The sequence below is a fragment of the Bos javanicus genome, chromosome 1, assembly GCF_032452875.1.
Source record: "Bos javanicus breed banteng chromosome 1, ARS-OSU_banteng_1.0, whole genome shotgun sequence".
NCBI lineage: Eukaryota > Metazoa > Chordata > Mammalia > Artiodactyla > Bovidae > Bos > Bos javanicus.
Genome location: NC_083868.1, coordinates 66,010,562 through 66,033,686, shown reverse-complemented (window position 1 = coordinate 66,033,686; position 23,125 = coordinate 66,010,562). Strand labels below are relative to the sequence as shown.

Below are 23,125 nucleotides of genomic sequence, written 5' to 3'. Positions count from 1 at the left end.
AGGGGATATTCCTGACCCAGGGATCAAACCCAGATCTCCCACATTGCAGGCAGACACTTTACCATCTGAGCTACCAGGGAAGCCCTGCACACAAAGGTAAGGCTCTTATAAAGTTCCTGCTCCTGCTAAAGTCATCCCATTTTCTTTACTTCACAAAGTATCTGCTATGTACAAGAAGGAGCAGAAATAGATTTATTTCCACTTCCAGACTATAGCCCACTTTGCTGTGGACTCAACTTCAGTGCTCCTCTATTTTTGTAGTCTCTGTGTTCTGAGCTGTGGATCTACTTCTTCTAATATAGTTGTAAATCACAACAAACTGTATAACAACAGTGTTCTACAGTGCACAGTAAGTGGCCTGACAGTAATTATATATTACGAATCATAATTATTTCACATTAGAAATCTGAATTATTTCTACACAAACTTCAACTACCAATAACTAGAACAAATCAATTTGGAATCATAGGAAAATATTAACAGTGTGAAAAAACATGGCTTTGATGATGATAACAACTGCTTTTTAAGAAATCCACTGTGGGCCTCTCATCAAATTTATGATGTTACAAACATCATGATGAGATAGGTACTGTTGATGAGAAAATTAAATTTTTAAAAAGTTAATTTTCAAGTTCACACAGCTGTTTTACTCCAACGATCTTAATCATTATGTTAAACTGTCTTGCCTTGAATTCCTGATTTCTGAATTACCTTTTCTTTATGTTTATCCTTTTCTCCCTTCATCTGGAACCATCCTATCCTCCATCCCTTAAAATCCCATCTCAGGCATCACCTTTCCTAAAAAGAATTTCAGTGATCTCTTCCTTCACTGTTCTCCTCCGTACTCCCTTTAGGCAGGGTTAGGTGCCCTTGAAGTGCAACACTGTATAACAACAGATGTAAATAATATTGAGCCTGAAGACTCAAGCAAAGTTAAAGTCATAAACACTGTTTTAAGAAGGAAAGAATATATGTAAAATATTTTCATCCACAATGATTAAATTTTAAATGTTTTAATAGTTTAGTTACAATAGTAATAAAACTGTGGTTATTTTTACTAGTTATGCTTAGTAACATTAGGCTAGGCTAAAGAGGTTTTGATCCATCTATCACACTTTGAGAATAGCTGCTATAAGCAAATATTATATGTACCTGTGATGACAGGAAAATATTCTAGTGTGAGCATTTAAGTAATATAAAGTAGAGTTGTCCAATTTAGACTTAAAACTAAGGTCTACACAAGATTTGTAATTACGGTAATTCTGGATGGGAATATTGCCATTAATAATTACTTTAAGTATAAAGAACATTGCCAATGTATTGGATGGACAGGGAGGCATGGCGTGCTGCGATTCATGGGGTCGCAAAGAGTCGGACACGACTGAGCGACTGATCTGATCTGATCTATAGATATAAGATAAATTTTATTAAATATTATTTTTAATTTTCTATACTTTAAAATTTAGTATCTTAAAATTTATATTATACCAATGTACATAAATGTTTATATTCCCAACTAACTTTAATCTTTCCAAATTCAAAATGTAAGATCTTATGACCAACCTAGATAGCATATTCAAAAGCAGAGACATTACTTTGCCAACAAAGGTCCGTCTAGTCAAGGCTATGGTTTTTCCTGTGGTCATGTATGGATGTGAGGGTTGGACTGTGAAGAAGGCTGAGCGCTGAAGAATTGATGCTTTTGACCTGTGGTGTTGGAGAAGACTCTTGAGAGTCCCTTGGACTGCAAGGAGATCCAACCAGTCCATTCTGAAGGAGGTCAGCCCTGGGATTTCTTTGGAAGGAATGATGCTAAAGCTGAAACTCCAGTACTTTGGCCACCTCATGCAAAGAGTTGACTCATTGGAAAAGACTCTGATGTTGGGAGGGATTGGGGGCAGGAGGAGAAGGGGACGACAGAGGATGAGATGGCTGGATGGCATCGCTGACTCGATGGACGTGAGTCTCAGTGAACACCAGGAGTTGGTGAGGGACAGGGAGGCCTGGCGTGCTGTGATTCATGGGGTCGCAAAGAGTCGGACACGACTGAGCGACTGATCTGATCTGATCTGATCTTAAAGTACTGAGACATATATTTAATTCATATATAATACTAATAGGTAAATAGCTTTTGCTGTTTAATAATGCTAAATGATTGCTACTTGCAACTGCATGGCCCAAAAGCCCTACATTGTTAAAATTAATGTATATAATACTTATGTGAATATTCATATAAATCTTTAAATAATTAAGAGTTACTATTTATAATAATATTGACATCATATACATACCCATTGAATAATAAATGTTATCAAGGAAAATTGCTGTTAATGTTAATATAATTATGTAAAACTCAACAATATATAAACATTAAAGGATATCTGTATTTCTTGTCACTCTTTCTTACACATTTTTCCATAACCCCCCAAGTAAAAATGCATACCTGTTTCTACAAGTCTTGTATTCTACTTTAAGAATTGGTTTGCAAGATTCAGGTTTTCTTCCTTCTCTTTGACTTTTTCCTAAAGAAAGAAAAGGATTTTATTAAATATGAATTAAATTCTACTTATCCATGAGAATTTTTTAAAGGAATTTTTTAAGTAATTATGTATTTTTCATAATCAGATAGACATGTTTCTATGCATTATAACATTCTTGTTAAATTTATAAATGGTTTATTGAGCCCTAACAATTGACTTATATAATCAAGTTATTTGTAAACATATTTTTATTGCTTCACATTCTTCATGTATAAATCTAGTATAAGGTTATTTTAATTATGTAAGTTTCATGATAACAGCAGAATTGAAGACACACACATATATACTTATCTGCATAATGAAATGTATTATGAAATAATACTAGGCTTTAAAAATTTCACCTATGAAACAAGAAAACCCTTTCATATGCAGAAAGACTTGTCACTTAAAACTTATGATACACTATGAAAATCATTGCATTTTAATCAAATTCATTTAAAGGAAAGTCCATTAGACAATGAACACAGGTGATATATTTCAAGATTTTTAAAAATTTTAATGATGAACTCTATTTACATAAAACAAAAATAATAGTTTCTTATCAGGGAAAGATTATGTTCAGATTCCATAAGAGTTTGAATAAAACATCAAGAAGAGTTGAAAATGGAAATAAGTATGTCATAGGTAGAAGTAAACTTTATCTTTATAGTTATAATTTTACTCATTAATCTGTTTTTTAAGATGACACCTTTTATTTTAATAAATATTCTTACACTGCCAGAGCTATTTGTAGACAAAGAAACCTATCATGTAGAGAGATGTTTACAAGCATGTAAGTTAAAATTTCATCACAGTTTCAGAATGGCAAAGACAAATCCAACTCGGAAGTCAAGACAGTTTTATCCAATTTGTTTAATGGCTATCTGCGTACAGTATACCTTATCTGCTCCATGGCATGTTTTTTGAAATTCCCTTCTTTTTCTTTTACCTTATGTCAACTGAAGAAGCAACCCAATAATAAATATTGACCAATATCATTTATACTGTAAAAAAAGAATTAGAAGTATGTATATTATATATGAAAAAGAATTGTTGACACTAAATATAGATCATTACAAAGGGACAACTTTGGCTCAGGGGCTCATTCTGCACAGTGGTCTTAGAGCTAGTCAGGGATTACTATGTTTTGATAATGAATGGAATTAGAGAATTAAAGGAAGTAACAGACTTAGCAAAGAAGCCCATTATTCTCAGTTGATATTTTTTCTACCCAGTGCTTCTTTGCTGCTGCTCCTGCTGCTAAGTCGCTTCAGTCGTGTCCGACTCTGTGCGACCCCATAGATGGCAGCCCGCCAGGCTCCCCCGTCCCTGGGATTCTCCAGGCAAGAACACTGGAGTGGGTTGCCATTTCCTTCTCCAATGCATGAAAGTGAAAAGTCAAAGTAAAGTCGCTCAGTCCTGTTCGACTCTTAGCGACGTCATGGACTACAGCCTACCAGGCTCCTCCGTCCATGGGATTTTCCAGGCAAGAGTACTGGAGTGCTTCTCTAGTCATTGCCAAACCATTAGTTGACCAAAATAGCATTTTTGCAATTGTGTGTGTGTGTATATATATATATATATACACACACATATACATATATTGGTGTTATATATATATAACACCAATTACTCTTTTTCAATCAGTGAACATCAGTACCATGCACTGATTTTAGTAGAAAAGAATCATTGTTTAATTAACTAATGTTTTATTTCAATTTCCAACTCTGATTTATTTGAAGGTGAAAGCTTTCTGCTTTGATTATATTTACTGCCTGTTAGTAACTGAAATATGCTTAAATGTCATATTGTATAAAACAACATTGTCAATAACTGTGTTTATTGCTATTGCTTATTTTCACAGTATTGTAGTAAGTGGGAGGGTACAGAGAAATAACTACCAAGAAGCTTAAAATTTACTAAACAAAAAAATTTTGAAAATGATAATGAAAATAAATATGAGGTACCATAAATGATTGATAGACATGAAGTACTTTAGGAGTGGAGAATAAAACTGTGGTTTCCTTTTGTAACAGAAGATTTTGTAGAACTTTACAGAAGACTTCCTAGATACTAAACTAAGAACTAAAAGACAGAAGTTGGCTAGAAGAGTATAAGAAAAGACATGAAGGCAGAATGTTGAGGGAATATGCCCAGTATGATGAGAGAATAATGCATAAGCCAAACTGGGCAGATTAAAATATTAATGTAGAAGAAGAGAGGAAGGAATGCTGATGAGGTACAAAAGAGCCATATAATGGCAATCTATAAGACAGATTTGCCGTGTAGACAAGGGAGAGCCACTGGAAACTTCCAAGTTGAGAAATAAGATGTGCAAAGCAATGGCTCAGAAGTATTAATATGGGTTTATTTAATAAAGACATTTTGAGGATGTAAGATACTGATGATGGAAAACAAGAAAATAATTACAAATGTTCAGGAAAAACAGGGAGGAAAAAAACTGAAGAAAAGTAAAAAGTCTCAAAGAAAGGTACGATACTATTAATCACACCAACATATGCACTATGGGAATATTGGAGAGAAGGGAGAAAACATTCACAGAAATATTGGCTGAAATTTTTCTAAATTATTTGAAAAACATTATTTATACATCTAAGAACCTCAAAAAAAACTCCATGTAGGATAAAAAAAGTCAATCTACTCCCAGACACATCAAGGTAAAAATGCTAAAAGAAAAAAGAATCTTGAAATGAGCAAGAGAAAAATGATTCATTGTTTATAAGGGAGCCCCAATAAGGTTAATAGCTGAGACTCTTATCAGAAACAATAAGTCAAAAGGCAGCAAAATGACATACTTAATTTACTGGGAAAAGAAACCCTGTTAACCAAGAATCTTATATTCATCAAAATTAATTCAATAATCATTATCAAAATAATTTGAAATATTCAAAATGAAATAATTTTGATTATTTCACCTTTCAAAAATGAAGGTGAAATAAAGATGTTTCCAGATAACAAAAACTGAGAGAATGTGTTGCAAGCAGAGCTCCCTTACAAAAAATACAAAGAAGTTCTTTAGGCTGAAAGAGTAATATGAACCTATATACAAAGATTATAAGTAATTAATGTAGGTAATTATAAAAGACAGTATAATTACACATTTCCTCTCCAATCTTAACTGATTTAATAAGCAATGTAAAAATATGTATATAATTGTAATATGGGATACTTATTTGAAAATAATAACACAGAGAAGGTTGATGGGAGCAAGGCTACACTGGAGGGAGAAAAGGACACCAAATGGTAACTTGAATCCACAAGAACAAAGGAAGAGAACCACAAATAAGCAGCAAAAAGGCTAACGTAACAAATTCTATATATACGCGCGCGCGCACGTGTGTGTGTGTGTGTGTGTGTGTGTAGTAGTCGCTCAGTCAATAGTGTCCAACTCTTTGTGACCCCATGGACTGTAGCTCGCCAGGCTCCCCTGTTCATGGAATTCTCCAGGCAAGAATAGTAGAGTGGGTTGCCATTCCCTTCTCCAAGGGATCTTCCCAACCCAGGAATTGAACCTGGGTCTCCCACCTTGCAGGCAGATTCTTTACCATCTGAACCACTAGGGAAGCCCCTATACATACATACCCTTGACTAAATGTTCAAAGAAAAAAATATTTTTAGAATAATATATGCTACAACACACTAAACCATCTGAGATGAAGCCTAAGCAGTGCAGAGAGGGAAATTTATACCTATGAGCAGCTATATTAAAAAAGAATATATGTGAGGAGGGAAGAGGGACGGGGTTATGGATGGGAAACACGTGGACACCCATGGCGGATTCACGTTGATGTATGGCAAAACCAATACAATATTGTAAAGTAATTAGCCTCCAATTAAAATAAATAAATTTATATTAAAAAATAAAAATATTGAAAATAAATAAACAAGAATATATGAAATCACTAACCTAACCATTCACCTAAGTCACAGAATAAAAGAACAACATAAACCTGAAGCAAACAGAAAGAAGGAAATAATAAAGATTTGAGCAGAAATTAGTGAAATATTGGGCTTCTGTTGTGGCTCTGCTGGTAAAGAATCCTCCTGCAATGTGGGAGACCTGGGTTCGATGCCTGGGTTGGGAGGATCCCCTGGAGAAGGGAAAGACTAACCACTCCAGTATTTTGGTCTGGAGAATTCCATGGACTGTATAGTCCATGGGGTCAAAAAGAGTCGGACATGACTGAGTAACTTTCATTTCACTTTAATGAAGTATTAATAGAATAGAAAAAATATATATCAATAAACTGAAATCTGGTTCTCTGAAAAGATCAGTAAAATAGCTGAACTGACCAGAAAAGACAGAGAGATAAAAGACTTAAATTCTGCCACCAATTCTCCTACCATTCTCCTAAAAACAAAAGAGGAAATATTTGCCAACTAATTCTATAAAACTATTAGTACGATCCATTGTATGAGATCAAACATCCTGATATGAGGCTAACACAGAAATATAACAATGAAGAAGTAAGGTTTTTCTAAATAATGGGAATATGGTTACTATCAGAAAAACCAGTTACTATACCTAGATGTCCATCAGCAGATGAATGGGTAAGAAAGCTGTGGTACATATACACAATGGAGTATTACTCAGCCATTAAAAAGAATACATTTGAATCAGTTCTAATGAGGTGGATGAAACTGGAGCCTATTATACAGAGTGAAGTAAGCCAGAAGGAAAAACACCAATACAGTATACTAATGCATATATATGGAATTTAGAAAGATGATAACAATAACCCTGTGTACGAGACAGCAAAAGAGACACTGATGTATGGAACAGTCTTATGGACTCTGTGGGAGAGGGAGAGGGTGGGAAGATTTGGGAAAATGGCATTGAAACATGTAAAATATCATGTATGAAATGAGATGCCAGTCCAGGTTCAATGCACGATACTGGATGCTTGGGGCTAGTGCACTGGGACGACCCAGAGGGATGGTATGGGGAGGGAGGAGGGTGGAGGGTTCAGGATGGGGAGCACATGTATACCTGTGATGGATTCATTTTGATATTTGGCAAAACTAATACAATTATGTAAAGTTTAAAAATAAAATTAAAAAAAAAAAAAGAAAAACCAGTTACTATAATATACCATATCAATAGAATAAAGAACAAAAATTACACAGTTATCTCAACAGACTAAAAAGGCATCTGATGAAGTCCGACACTCTCTTGATTAAACAAAAGCTTCAACAAAGGGAAAAAAAAAAGATTTCCTCAACCTGATAAAAGACTATGAATAGAAACCCAGAGCTTACCACCATAAATGGTAAAAGTGAAAGAAGAAAAACTTTCCCTCTATGATCAAAAACAACTGAAGAGAGATCAAGATGGTGGAATAGAACCATGTGGAGCTCATATCCTCCCACAGATACATTAAAAATGCATCTACATGTGGAACAATTCTCATAGATTCCTACTGAATACTGGTAGAAGATCTCATGTGATCAAAACTGCAGGAAAGATCATCACGTAAGCAGGTAGGACAAAAGGGAAAAAAAAAAAGGCAATCAGGACAGAACCTGCACCCCTGGGAGGGATCTATAAAAGAAGAAAGATTCCTTCACCCTGGGAACCCCCTTCAACGGCTGGGAGATCAACAGTGAAAAACAGGGAGCTTCAGAGGCTCAGAGGAGAGTGTAGCAGCTGGCTTGTGGTAGGCAGAACAAACAGAGATTAGCACAGATGGTCCTGGCTACCTCACTTGCAGTCTCCAGACCAAGATGCCTGTCTGTGGTGCTCACTGGGGGCTGGGTGCTAAAATCTGGGCTTCAGTGGATAGACCCAGGGAGAGACCTGAGGTTAGCTGTGCAGAGGCAGCCTGAAGGGGCTAGAGTATGCCCTAGGCTGTATTTAGGGGTACACAGGATGGAGCCTGATTCTGCCACTGAAGCCCCACTGTTAATGCACAAGAATGGAGGGGCAGGGCCCCACCAAAACATGCTCACAGTGGTCACGGCTCTGCCCCTGTGAGCTCTGGACATGCACAAGCACCATGGACTGTCCACACACACAGGCAAGGCTGAAATCTATGTTGATCCCCAGGAGCTGGAGCCGCATGACTTTAGAAGCAGGGCTGAAATTTGAGCAGTGTCCTGTCGGCTTTGGAGGACTTATGCCATAGGCTCCTTTGTAAGCTCAGAGCCTGTGAGACATTCAAGCAGACTACTGGTAGTCCCAGGGTTGGGTGGGTCTGGCATTAGTAGCTGCCAGAACAAGCAAAGGCAGGGCCAACGTCTGGATTGACCCCTCGGGTCTCACAGCGATGCCTGGTGCCTGACCAGTGGATCTGTGCCTGCATACTATGCTGGTGCACTGGTGAGCACAGTGCCTGAGGAACATCTTAGCTGACTGCTTGTACTCTCATGCTGAGGAACGGCCGAGGGCAGTGCCAACAAGAGCATACTCATGAGTGAGACCACACTTCCCAGTAGACAGTTCCTGGGGAGGAACACTTAGTGCCTCGTCCCCAAGTGAAGTGTTTCACTCTCACCTACCTCACACCACAGCTCAGAAATGGATCTAGGAGCTACTACTCCAACAACTGGGAGCAGACCCTACCCCCAACAGGGCTGTGACAACCACACAGCAAAACGGAGGCCCCATTCAACATTCAAGGCAGGCTGTGATCACCACAATACCAGTCTCACCCATTATCAAGAGGATAATGGGCAGCACACAATGAGGAAATGCTGAGGCAGGCATCCATACTAAAAACAGCCCTCTCACCAAAAATATTACACAGACACAGGCTACACAGGGATACCCACATAAAAAAAGCCCTTTAAAACCACAGTGGACAACTGTTTCTTCTAAATTCACAGAGTCAAAGAAATCTAAGTAAAATGAAGAAGCAGCAGTACCACTTCCAATTAAAAGAAGAGAAATCCCCTGAAAGAACAAACAAATCTCTCCAGTCTTGGAGTTCAAAAAAGAAGACTAATAAAAATACTGACGGAATTAAGAAAGGCTATCAATAGGAATTAAGAAAGGCAGATCACTGAACAAGGAACTAGAAACTATAAAGAAGAGCCAATTAAAATTAGAAAACTAATTTTCTGAGACAAAAACTAAGCTGAAAGCAATAAATACCGAACTTAACAATTCAGAACAAGTAAGTGATCTGGAAGAAAAGAATGGAAATCATGCATCAGAACAACAGACAGATGAAAAAAAAATGAAAGCAATATAAAAGACCTATTACACACATAATAGGGATCCCAAAGAAGAAGAAAGAGAAAAGAGGATTGAAAATATATTGGAAGAAATTATGGAAAATTTTTCCCAAAGCTAAGGAAACAAACTAGGCACAGGAAGCACAGTGGGTCCAAAACAGGAAGAACCCAGACAGACTTACACCAAGATATATCATAATTAAACAGAGGATCCTAAAGGCAGCAAAAGGAAAAAAAAAAAAAACTAGGTTACAGGGAACCGCCATAAGGCTATCATCTGGTTTCTCTACAGAAACCTTGCAGACAAGAGGGGACTGTCATGTTATATACAAAGCTCTGGAAGGGAAAATCCTGTAACCTAAGATACTCTATCCAGCAAGATTATAATTTAGAAATTCCACAGATAAGCAAAAGCTAAAGGAATACAGCAACAGAACTATTGAAAGGACTACTGAAAGGACTTATCTAAGTAGAAAAGAAGCAAGAATCTGTAGGAAAGAGAAAATCACAATTGGAAAGCAAATCACTTAAGTAGGTCAGTACCTGAATTAAAAAAGTTTTTTTGAAAGTGATGATAATTACAATGAATAGCAAAAGAATAAACATGATGATGTAAAACAGTACATCAAAATCATGAAATGTTGGGGAAGGCTGTAAGAAAATGAAGATTTTTTTAAAAATGTCTTTGAGCCTATATGACTACCAGCCTAAGCAAGTAGATATGGTATTGGGTAAACACACTTGAAAAATTTTTACCACAAATCAAAAACAAAATAAATAGATGCACAAAAAAAAAAAAAAAAAAAGGAATTAGTTTCTGCTATACAACAAAGTGAATCAGCTAGATGTACACATATAACCCCTCACACTAAAGCCTCCCTATCACCCCCTCATCCCATCACTCAGTGTCTCACAGAGCACTGAGCTGAGCTCCCTATGCTAGACAGCAGTAGACAGCAGTTTCTCACTAGCTATCCCTTTTACAGATGGTAGTGTATACATACATCAGTGCTACTCTCCCAGTTTGTCCCACCCACTCCTTCCCATCTGTGTCCACAGGTCCAATTATGCTCTAATAAAAATAAATACTTTTTAAAGTTTTTGGTAAATAAGGTGCCAAGTACATGAAGAAAAACAAAACAAAACACAAGCATAATACAAAAGAAACATCAAACCATAAAAAGACACAAAGAAGAGAACAAAGAAGAAATACAAAATCAACTAGAAAATAAGATTTAAAATGGCATTAAATTTATATCTATCAATAATTACCTTAAGTGTCAATGCACTAAATGCTCCAATCAAAGGCACAGAGTGGCAGACTCTATAATGAGACAAGAGACTACAATATGCTGCCTATGGGACATTAATTAACATGTAAAGACACATACTGAAAGTGAGGCAATGGAAAAAGATATTCCATGCAAGTAGAAGCAGAAGAAAGAGATGGTGGTAAAAAGAATGCTATACCATGACTAAGTGCAATTTATCCCAGATGTGTAAGGCTGGTTCAACATTCAAAAACTAATTAATGTAGTCCATCACATCAATAAGACAAAAAGGAAAAAATACATCACCATATAAAGATGCATAAGAAGCATGTGACAAAATCCAATACTCATTCATGATAAAAACTCCCAGTAAACTAGAAATGAAACGTGCAGGAACTTAAAGGGCCTTCTCAGGAACAGACCCTCGAATGTGTCCTCAACCTCTTGGTTTTAAAAGAAGCTTTAGCCTCCTAAATCAGATTGATTATATTCTTTGCAACCAAAGATGGAGAAGCTCTATACAGTCAGCAAAAACAAGACCAGGAGCTGACTGTGGCTCAGATCATGAACTCCTTATTGCCAAATTCAGACTTAAATTGAAGAAAGTAGGGAAAACCTCTAGACCATTCAGATATGACCTAAATCAAATCACTTATGATTATACACTGAAAGTGAGAAATAGATTTAATGGACTAGATCTGATAGTGCCTGAAGAACTATGGATGGAGGTTCATGATATTGTACAGGAAACAGGGATCAAGACCATCCCCAAGGAAAAGAAATGCAAAAAAAGCAAAATGGCTGTCTGAGGAGGCCTTACAAATAGCTGTAAAAAGAAGAGAAGCAAAAAGCAAAGGAGAAAAGGAAAGATATAAGCATCTGAATGCAGAGTTCCAAAGAATAGCAAGGAGAGAAAAGAAAGCCTTCCTCAGTGATCAATGCAAAGAAATAGAGGAAAACAACAGAATGGGAAAGACTAGAGATCTCTTCAAGAAGATTAGAAATACCAAGGCAACATTTCATGCAAAGACGGGCTCGATAAAGGAGAGAAATGGTATGGACCTAACAGAAGCAGAAGATATTAAGAAGAGGTGGCAAGAATGCACAGAAGAACTGTACAAAAAAGAGCTTCACGACCCAGATAATCACGATGGTGTGATCACTGACCTAGAGGCAGACATCCTGGAATGTGAAGTCAAGTGGGCCTTAGAAAGCATCACTATGAACAAAGCTAGTGGAGGTGATGGAATTCCAGTTGAGCTATTTCAAATCCTGAAAGATGATGCTGTGAAAGTGCTGCACTCAATATGCCGGCAAATTTTGGAAAACTCAGCAGTGGCCACAGGACTGGAAAAGGTCAGTTTTCATTCCAATCCCAAAGAAAGGCAATGCCAAAGAACGCTCAAACTACCACACAATTGCACTCATCTCACACACTAGTAAAGTAATGCTCAAAATTCTCCAAGCCAGGCTTCAGCAAGACATGAACTGTGAACTTCTAGATGTTCAAGCTGGTTTTAGAAAAGGAAGAAGAACCAGAGATCAAATTGCCAACATTCGCTGGATCATAGAAAAAGCAAGAGAGTTCCAGAAAAACATCTATTTCTGCTTTATTGACTATGCCAAAGCCTTTGACTGTGTGGATCACAATAAACTGTGGAAAATTCTGAAAGAGATGGAAATACCAGACCACCTGACCTGCCTCTTAAGAAACCTGGGGCCAAAGAACTAAATAGACATTTCTCCAAAGAAGACATACAGATGGCTAACAAACACATGAAAAGATGCTCAACATCACTTATTATCAAAGAAATGCAAATCAAAACCACTATGAGGTACCATTTCACACCAGTCAGAATGGCTGCGATCCAAAAGTCTACAAATAATAAATGCTGGAGAGGGTGTGGAGAAAAGGGAACCCTCTTACACTGTTGGTGGGAATGCAAACTAATACAGCCACTATGGAGAACAGTGTGGAGATTCCTTAAAAAACTGGAAATAGAACTGCCTTATGATCCAGCAATCCCACTGCTGGGCATACACACTGAGGAAACCAGAAGGGAAAGAGACACGTGTACCCCAATGTTCATCGCAGCACTGTTTATAATAGCCAGGATGTGGAACCAACCTAGATGTCCATCAGCAGATGAATGGATAAGAAAGCAGTGGTACATATACACAATGGAGTATTACTCAGCCATTAAAAAGAATACATTTGAATCAGTTCTAATGAGGTGGATGAAACTGGAACCTATTATACAGAGTGAAGTAAGCCAGAAGGAAAAACATAAATACAGTATACTAACGCATATATATGGAATTTAGAAAGATGGTAACAATAACCCGGTGTACGAGACAGCAAGAGAGACACTGATGTATAGAACAGTCTTATGGACTCTGTGGGAGAGGGAGAGGGTGGGAAGATTTGGGAGAATGACATTGAAACATGTAAATATCAGGTAAGAAATGAGTTGCCAGTCCAGGTTCGATGCACGATACTGGATGCTTGGGGCTGGTGCACTGGGACGACCCAGAGGGATGGTATGGGGAGGGAGGAGGGAGGAGGGTTCAGGATGGGGAACACATGTATACCTGTGGCGGATTCATTTTGATATTTGGCAAAACTAATACAATTATGTAAAGTTTAAAAATAAAATAAAATTAAAAAAAGAAAGAAAGAAACCTATATGCAGGTCAGGAAGCAACAGTTAGAACTGGACATGGAACAACAGACTGGTTCCAAATAGGAAAAGGAGTACATCAAGGCTGTATATTGTCACCCTGCTTATTTAACTTATTTAATCAAGACTTCCAGGAGAAATATCAATAACCTCAGATATGCAGATGACACCACCCTTATGGCAGAAACTAAAGAGGAACTAAAGAGCCTCTTGATGAAAGTGAAAGAGGAGAGTGAAAAAGTTGGCTTAAAGCTCAACATTCAGAAAACGAAGATCATGGCATCTGGTCCCACCACTTCATGGGAAATAGATGGGGAAACAGTGGCAACAGTGTCAGACTTTATTTTTCTGGGCTCCAAAATCACTACAGATGCTGACTGCAACCATGAAATTAAAAGACACTTACTCCTTGGAAGCAAAGTTATGACCAGCCTAGACAGCATATTAAAAAGCTTTTTCATAACATTACTTTGCCAAAAAAGGTCCATCTAGTCAAGGCTATGGTTTTTCCTGTGGTCATGTATGGATGTGAGAGTTGGACTGTGAAGAAAGCTGAGCACTGAAGAATTGATGCTTTTGAACTATGGTGTTGGAGAAGACTCTTGAGAATCCCTTGGACTGCAAGGAGATCCAACCAGTCTATCTTAAAGGAGATCAGTCCTGGGTGTTCATTGGAAGGACTGATGCTGAAGCTGAAACTCCAATACTTTGGCCACCTCATGCAAAGAGGTAACTCATTGGAAAAGACTCTGATCCTGGGAGGGATTGGGGGCAGGAGGAGAAGGGGACGACAGAGGATGAGATGGCTGGGTGGCATCACTGACTCGATGGACATGAGTTTGAGTAAACTCTGGGAGTTGGTGATGGACAGGGAGGCCTGGCATGCTGTGATTCATGGGGTCACAAAGAGTCAGACATGACTGAGCAACTAAACTGAACTGAAACTAGCCTTACAAAAATATTAAAGGAACTTATCTAGGTAAAAAAGAAAAGGCCACGATTAGAAACAAGAAAATCATAAAATGAAAAAGCTCACTAGTAAAGCAAAGATACAGTAAAGGTTCAAAACCATCCATACACAAAACCAGTAGCGAGGTTAAAAGATGAGTCATTAAATAATCTACATCCACAATAAACAGTTAAGGGATACACAAAACAATTAGGTGCAAAATATGTTATCAAAAACAGTAATCGTGAGGGGGAGCAGAGTATACATGCAAGGTTTTTGAAATGCATTTGAAAGTAAGAGATAAGCAACTTAAAACAATCATGTATATATAGATTGCTATACAAAAACCTCTTGATAGTGACAAATCCAAAAGTAATAACAGATGCCTAGATAAACAGAAAAGGAAAAAAAAATCCACACATAACACTAAAGATAGTCATCAAATCACAAGAAAATAGAACAAGAGGAGAAGAAAGCGGGGGCGGGGGGGAGCTACAAATCAAATCCAAAACAATTTACAAAATAGTGGCAAGAACATAAAAATTGATAACTGCCTTAAATATAGCTGGACCAAAAGTTTCCACCAAAAGATACAGGATGGCTGAATGATACAAAAACAAGACCCACAAATATGCTGCTTATAAGAGACCCATTTCAGATCTAGAGATACATACAGACTGAAAGTGAGGGGATGGAAAAAAGGTATTCCATGCAAATAGAAATCAAAAGAAAGCTGAGGCAGCAATACTTACATACAACAAAGTGACTTTTAAATAAAGATTGTTATAAGAGAGAAAGAAGGACACTACATAATGATCAAGGAATCAATCCAAGAAGAAGATTCAATTGTAAATATATATGCACCCAGCATAGGAGCACCTCAATATACAAGGCAAATGCTAACAGCCATAAAAGGAGAAATTGAAGATAACACAATAAGAGTGGGAAACTTTAACGCCCCACTTTCATCAATGGACAGAACATCCAGAAAAGAAATCAGTAATAAAACACAGGCCATAAATAACACATTAGAGCAAATAACACATTAGAGCAAATTGATATTTATAGAGCATTCCATCAAAAAGCAGAACACACATTCTTTTCAAGTTCACATGGAACATTCTTCAGGATAAATTATACTAGGCCACAAAAAAAAGAAAAAAGCCCTCAATAAATGTAAGAAAACTGAAATCATATTAAGTATCTTTTCCAAGAAAAACACTATGAGAACTAGAAGTCAATCAACTACAAGAAAAAAAATGTAAAAAATGCAAATACATGAAGGCTAAACAATATGCTACTTAACAATCAGTAGATCATTGAAAATATCAAAGAGGAAATAAAAAATACCTAGACATAAATGAAAATGAAAAATGATCCAAAACATGAGATGCAGCAGAAGCAGTTCTAAGAGAAAAATTTATAGTATATACAGGTTTACCTCAGGAAACAAGAAAAATCTCAAATAAGCAACATCTAACCTTAGACCTAAAGCAACTGGAAAAAGAACGAACAAAACTGAAAGTTAGTACAACAAAAGAAATCATAAAGATGACAGCAGAAACAAAATTGAGTCTAAGAAAAAATAAAAATGATCAGTGAAAGTAAAAGCTGGTTCTTTGAAAATATAAACAAAATTGATAAATCCTTTGCCAGACTCATTGAGAAAAAAAGGAGAGGGCTCACTCAAATCAATAAAACCAGAAAAGAAAGAAAAATTATAATCCACACCACAGACATACAAAGGATCATAAGAGACTACTATGAACAACTATATGCCAATAAAATGGGCAACCTAAGAGAAATGGACAAATCTCGGAAAGGCACACCTTCCCAAGACTAAACCAGGAAGAAACAGGAAATATGAGCAGTCCAGTAATGAAACTGAGTGATTAATTAAAAACTCTCAACAAATACAATATTGTAAAGTTTAAAAATAAAATAAAATTAAAAAAAAAATAAAGTCCTTTGTTTCTGGGAAAAAAAAAAAAAAACTCTCAACAAGCACAAGTCCAGAACAAATTGACTTCACGGGTGAATCCTAACGAACATTTATAGAAGAGTTAGAACCTATCCTTCTCAAACTATTTCAAAAACTGCAGAGGAAGGAATACTTCTGAACTCATTCTATGAGTCAAGCATCACCTGATACCAAAACCAGACTAAGATATCACACACAAATAAGAAAATTATAGGGAAATTTCACTGATGAACATAAATGCAAAAATCCTCAACAGAATACTAACAAACCAAATCAAACAATACATAAAAGAATGATATACCATGAAAAATGGAATTCATCCCAAGGATAATAATTTTTCAATATCCACAAATCAGTGTGATACACCATATCAACATATTGAAGAATAAAAACCATATGATCATCTTAATAGGTGCAGAATGCTTTTGATAAAAATCAACATTTATTTATGACAACTCTCTAGAAAGAGGACACAGAGAAAACATACCTCAACATAATAAAGGCCATATTTGACAAACCCACAGCTAATATCATGAAGTGAAAGTGTTCCTCTCTCAGTCATGTCCAACTCTTTGCAATCCCATGGACTGTAGCTCACCAGACTCCTCTGTCCACGGGAATTCTTCAAGCAAGAATACTGAAGTGGGCAGAAGTATCACCCTTCTCCAGGGGATCTTCCCAACCTAGGGATCAAACTCTGGTCTCTCACATTACAGGCAGACTTTTTACCATCTGAGCCACCAGGGAAGGCCCAACTAACACCATAATCAATGGTAAAAAGCTGAAAGCATTTCTTCTAAGATCAAGAACAAAAAAAGGACATTCACTCTGTCAACATAGTTGTGAAGTTCTAGCCATGACAATCATACAACAAAAAGAAACAAAGAAATCCAAACTGGAAAGGAAGACATAAAAGTGTCATTGTTTGCAGATGGCACAATACTATACATAGAAAATTCAAAATATACTACCAAAAAATTATCAGAGCTCATCAATGAATTCAGTAAAGTTGTAGGATAAAAATCAATATACAGAAATCTGTTGCATTTCTGTACATTAACAATGGACTGTAAGAAAGAAAATTTAAGGAATAGTACCATTTACTATGATTTCAAAAAGAAAAAACCTAGGAATAAACCTGCCTAGGGAGGCAAAAGACTGGTATGCCAAAAACTATAAGCCACTGATGAAAGAAATCAAAGAAGACACAGATGGAAAGAAAATACTATGGTCTTGGATTGGAAGAATCAATATTGTTTAAAAAAAACATAATATCGAGGCAATCTATAGATTCAGTGTAATCCTTGTCAAATTACCACCATGTTTTCACAGAACTGAAACAAATAATTTAAAAATTTGTATGGAAACACAAAAGACTTTGAATAGCCAAAGAAATACTGAGAAAGAAAGATGGAGCTGGATGGATCAGGTGCCATGACTTCAGACTATATTCCAAAGCAATAGAAACCAAGACAGTATGGTACTTGCAGAAAAAGAGAAATATAGATCAATAGTACATAATAGAAAGCCCAGAGATAAACCCATGCACTCATGGTCACCTTATATATGACAAAGGAGGCAAAAATATACAACAGAGAAAAGACGGCCTCTTCAATAAGTGGTGTTGGGAAAACGGGACAGCTACATGTAAAAGAACAAAATTAGAACAGTACCTAACAACCATACACAAAAATAAACTCAAAATGGATTAAAGACCTAAATGTAAGACTGAATACAATAAAACTCTTAGAGGAAAACATAGGCAGAACACTGACATAACTGCATCAAGATCTTTTTTGACCCATCTCCTAGAGTAAAGAAAATAAAAACAGTAATAAGCAAATGGGACCCAATTAAACTTAAAAGCTTTTGCACAACAAAGAAAATCATAAACAAGACAAAAAGACAACCCTCAGAATAGGATAAAATATTTACATTATGTGACTGTAGAGGGTTTAATACCTAATATATACACAGAGCTCATACAACTCAATATTTTTTTTAAAAAAATCAACAACCCAATCAAAACGTGGGCAGAAGACCTAAACAGACATTATTTCCAAAGAAGACATAGATGACTGACATATGAAAAGACTGCTAATTATTAGAGAAATGCTAGTCAAATGCAAGTCAAAAACAGAATAAGTTAAGTCTCAGAGTGGTCAAAATGGTTATCGAAATGTCTGCAAATAATAAAGGCTAGAGAAGATGTGGAGAAAAGAGAACTCGGCAGGAAGGAACATAAACTGCTATAGCCATTATGGATAGTATGGAGGTTCCTTTAAAACTAAAAATGCAGCTACCTATGTGATCCAGCAATCCCATTACTGGGTATATATCCAAAAAGAAAGAAAAAAGAAAATTCTAACTCAAAAAGATATATGCACACCAATGTTGATAGCAGCACTATTTACAATAGCCAAGACGTGGAAACAACTCAAGTGTCCATCAACAAATGACTGTCATAGGATGTGGTGTGTGACACATATACATAACCGTGGAATATTACTCAGCAATTAAAAGAATGAAATATTGTCATTTGCAGCAACATGGATGGGCCTAGAGAACGTTATACTTAGTGAAGTAAGTCAGAGAAAGACAAACATTATGATATCACTTATATGTGGAATCTAAAAAATAATACAAATGAATCTATATACAAAATATAAGCAGACTCATAGATATTGAAAACAAATGTAAAGGGGGAGGAAGGAGAGGAAAATTACAAGTACTGGATGAATAGATATAAACTACTATACATAATATAGATAGGCAACAAGGATTCACTGTAGAGAACGGGAATTATATTCAGTAATAACCTATGTTGGAATATAATCTGAAAAAACAACTGAATCACTAAGTTGTACACCTGAAACCAACATTGTAAGTGTATACAACAATAAAAAATACTTAAGTGTATTCAAAGTAAAAATTAAAACATTGTATTTAGATGTAATAAATATGATAAATATTGCATAAAGGACAATGGGTGAAGGTAAATATATGTGGTTGTGAAATTTCTACATTTTATGTAAAGTGTTACAATTAACTCTAATATGGAAAGTTAAGGAAGTATACTGTAATCCCCAGAGCAACTGATTAAAAAGAATATGTGAAGATGAAGGTAAGTTGCCTATATGTAAATTCAAATGAATTATAGTAAAAACTTTCAAATAATCCAAAAGAAGGCAAAAGGGGGAGATAAAAGGAACAAAAATGCAATACCATAAGTAAGCATATTTAATATTAGTGAACACTCCAACTAAATGATGAAAGAGTGAATAAAAATGCAAGACCCAACTATATGTTCTCTACAGGAGACATGATGGATGTCTAATAATAAAATCTAAAATACATGGAACAAAAAAAGGATGGAATTAAAGAGACCAGATAATTCTATAACCATTAAATTTTAATACCAGTTTCTCAGAAATTGGTTACTAGTCAAATATCAGTTAAATCATAGAAGATATGATAAACTTTATGAGCCACATTTAGCTATTTGATTTTTAAAGTATAAACACAAAATGAATAGAATTACAAGCAAAAAATCACAATAATAGAGGTTTTAATAATAAGTTTTTCTCTAAGAACTGAAAACTCAATAATAAAAACAGTGAAGATTTAAATAGTACAAAGTAAAAATAAGAATTTCAAATTTGACCTTCGTGTAAAAGGAAATTATATTCTTCTCAAGTATACTTGGAACTTCATGGTAATTAATTGTGTATGTCTAAAGCTGAAACTCCAGTACTTTGGCCACCTCATGCGAAGAGTTGACTCATTGGAAAAGACTCTGATGCTGGGAGGGATTGGGGGCAGGAGGAGAAGGGGACGACAGAGGATGAGATGGCTGGATGGCATCACTGACTCGATGGACATGAGTCTGAGTGAGCTCCGGGAGTTGGTGATGGACAGGGAGGTCTGGCATGCTGCAATTCATGGGGTCGCAAAGAGTCGGACACAACTGAGCGACTGAACTGAACTGAATTATAAAGTAAATGAAAGGCAGAATAGAAGAGTATCAATAACCTCAGATATTCAGATGACACCACCCTTATGGCAGAAAGTGAAGAGGAACTAAAAAGCCTCTTGATGAAAGTGAAAGAGGAGAGTGAAAAAGTTGGCTTAAAGCTCAACATTCAGAAAACGAAGATCATGGCATCCGGTCCCACCACTTCATGGGAAATAGATGGGGAAACAATGGAAACAGTGTCAAACTTTATTTTTCTGGGCTCCAAAATCACTGCAGATTGTGAGTGCAGCCATGAAATTAAAAGACACTTACTCCTTGGAAGGAAAGTTATGACCAACCTAGATAGCATATTCAAAAGCAGAGACAAAAAAAAAAAAAAAAAGCAGAGACATTACTTTGCCAACAAAGGTTTGTCTAGTCAAGGCTATGGTTTTTCCTGTGGTCATGTATGGATGTGAGAGTTGGACTGTGAAGAAGGCTGAGCGCTGAAGAATTGATGCTTTTGAACTGTGGTGTTGGAGAAGACTCTTGAGAGTCCCTTGGACTGCAAGGAGATCCAACCAGTCCATTCTGAAGGAGATCAGCCCTGGGATTTCTTTGGAAGGAATGATGCTGAATAAGCTGAAACTCCAGTACTTTGGCCACCTCATGCGAAGAGTTGACTCATTGGAAAAGACTCTGATGCTGGGAGGGATTGGGGGCAGGAGGAGAAGGGGACGACAGAGGATGAGAGGGCTGGATGGCATCACTGACTCGATGGATGTGAGTCTGAGTGAACTCCGAGAGTTGGTGATGGACAGGGAGGCCTGGCATGCTGCGATTCATGGGGTCGCAAAGAGTCGGACACGACTGAGCGACTGATCTGATCTGATCTGATGCTAAGTTATGGAGAAGGCAATGGTAACCCACTCCAGTACTCTTGGCTGGGAAAATCCCATGGACAGAGGAGCCTGGTGGGCTGCAGTCCATGGGGTTGCTAACAGTCGGTCATGACTTAGCGACTTCACTTTCACTTTTCACTGTCATGCACTGGGGAAGGAAATGACAACCCACTCCAGTGTTCTCGCCTGGAGAATTCCAGGGACTGGGGGAGCCTGGTGGGATGCCATCTGTGGGGCCGCACAGAGTCAGCCACGACTGAAGCAACTTAGCAGCAGCAGCATGCTAAGTTAAATAATTCAAAGAGAGACAAATACTCTATGTTGTCACTTATATGTGGAACCAAAAACAAAACAAAACAGAAACAGACTCACAGATATAGAAAACAAACGAGTGGTAACCAGAGTAGAGAAGGAAGGGGAGAGGCAAATTAGAGTATGAGATGAAGTAATATAAACTACCATGTATAGAACAAATAAGGAATGTTGCAGGGAATTATAGCCACTATTTTATATAAACTTTAAATGGAGTACAATCTATAAAAATATATAATCACTATACTGTATACCCAAAACTAATATAAATAATATATCAATTGTACTTCTATATAAATAAATAAAGCATCTCAAAGTTAAGTGCCTAATTGTAAGGTAATCTCTTAAGTAAACTGCTAAGTTAAATGCTGCAATAATTTAGTCTTTTGCAGATAGAACATGATGGCACAAAAAGATGGCAGAACAACCCAAGTTGGAATAATTCCATCTTCTGATTTATGGGTCACCCACTATACAAACATACCACTATTTTCTAAATGTAAAACTATAATAAACACCCAGAAACTGTAACACAATGTATTTGATTAACCTCTAGGTTTTGACTTTTCTATTCTTACAACCAAGAGTATGAAGTAAACACGAAAACTCAGATCACCTATATTATGGAAAATAATACAGCCTCTGAATAAAAGTTATTCATACATTTGACATTTTCATTCCGTCCAGTTAGGTAGAACCAACATAAATCCTAAATATCTCCTTTCAATGAGGAATATAATAAGAAATACAACCTACAATAAAAACCACAGTACTCAAATGGCATAAGTGAAAATAAATGGGAGAATTTAGAAGACAAAAGACCCTAAAGCAGTATAGAAATTAGGTCTAAGAGTTAGATCCATAAAGTGCCATTCTCTCACTAGCTTCCTTACCCCTTAAAATTGGTCAAATTCCTGCATCATTTCCTCTGCTTCAGGAACATCAATCATCAATTATTCGATTTTTGCCTGGGAGGTCTCTATATACGTTCAGTTATAATGTAACAAAGTTGACAAACAGGAGGAAGGTAAGGTTAGAAACTTTGGGTCAGAAGGTGGGGATCTGAAGGAGGTATAAAGGGGTATTTAGAATCAGAAGCTATGTTCTATTACCTCTTTTTAGTGATACTGATACCAACTTTCCTAGTTCAAGTAGTGGCACTGCATCTCCAGAGTTTCTTTCTTTTAAAAGCATATATCTTACCATGTGGAACTGTGGTCTGGAAAGGACGACTTGGGCTTTTCAGGTTCCATAAAGTCAAGCTACCATCTGAATGGCTGCACATGAATTGTTTGCCCTCATGATGCCAATCAATTGAATGAATAGCCTAATGAAATAACAATTAAAAACAAGTAGAG

The 23,125-nt window shown here is 36.6% G+C and overlaps 1 protein-coding gene across 8 annotated transcripts in view; it reads right to left on the bottom strand.

Moving 5' to 3' along the window:
* The window catches only part of STXBP5L (syntaxin binding protein 5L), a 330,969-nt gene that overhangs the window by 153,279 nt on the left and 154,565 nt on the right, over positions 1-23,125 (bottom strand). For all 8 annotated transcript variants that reach the window (XM_061401581.1, XM_061401487.1, XM_061401832.1 and 5 more), the window contains 2 exons: positions 22,971-23,094; positions 2,444-2,522 (listed from right to left, as the gene is read on the bottom strand). In XM_061401581.1, coding sequence (XP_061257565.1) covers positions 2,444-2,522; positions 22,971-23,094 — 203 coding nt within the window. The remainder of the gene's footprint in view (positions 1-2,443; positions 2,523-22,970; positions 23,095-23,125) is intronic.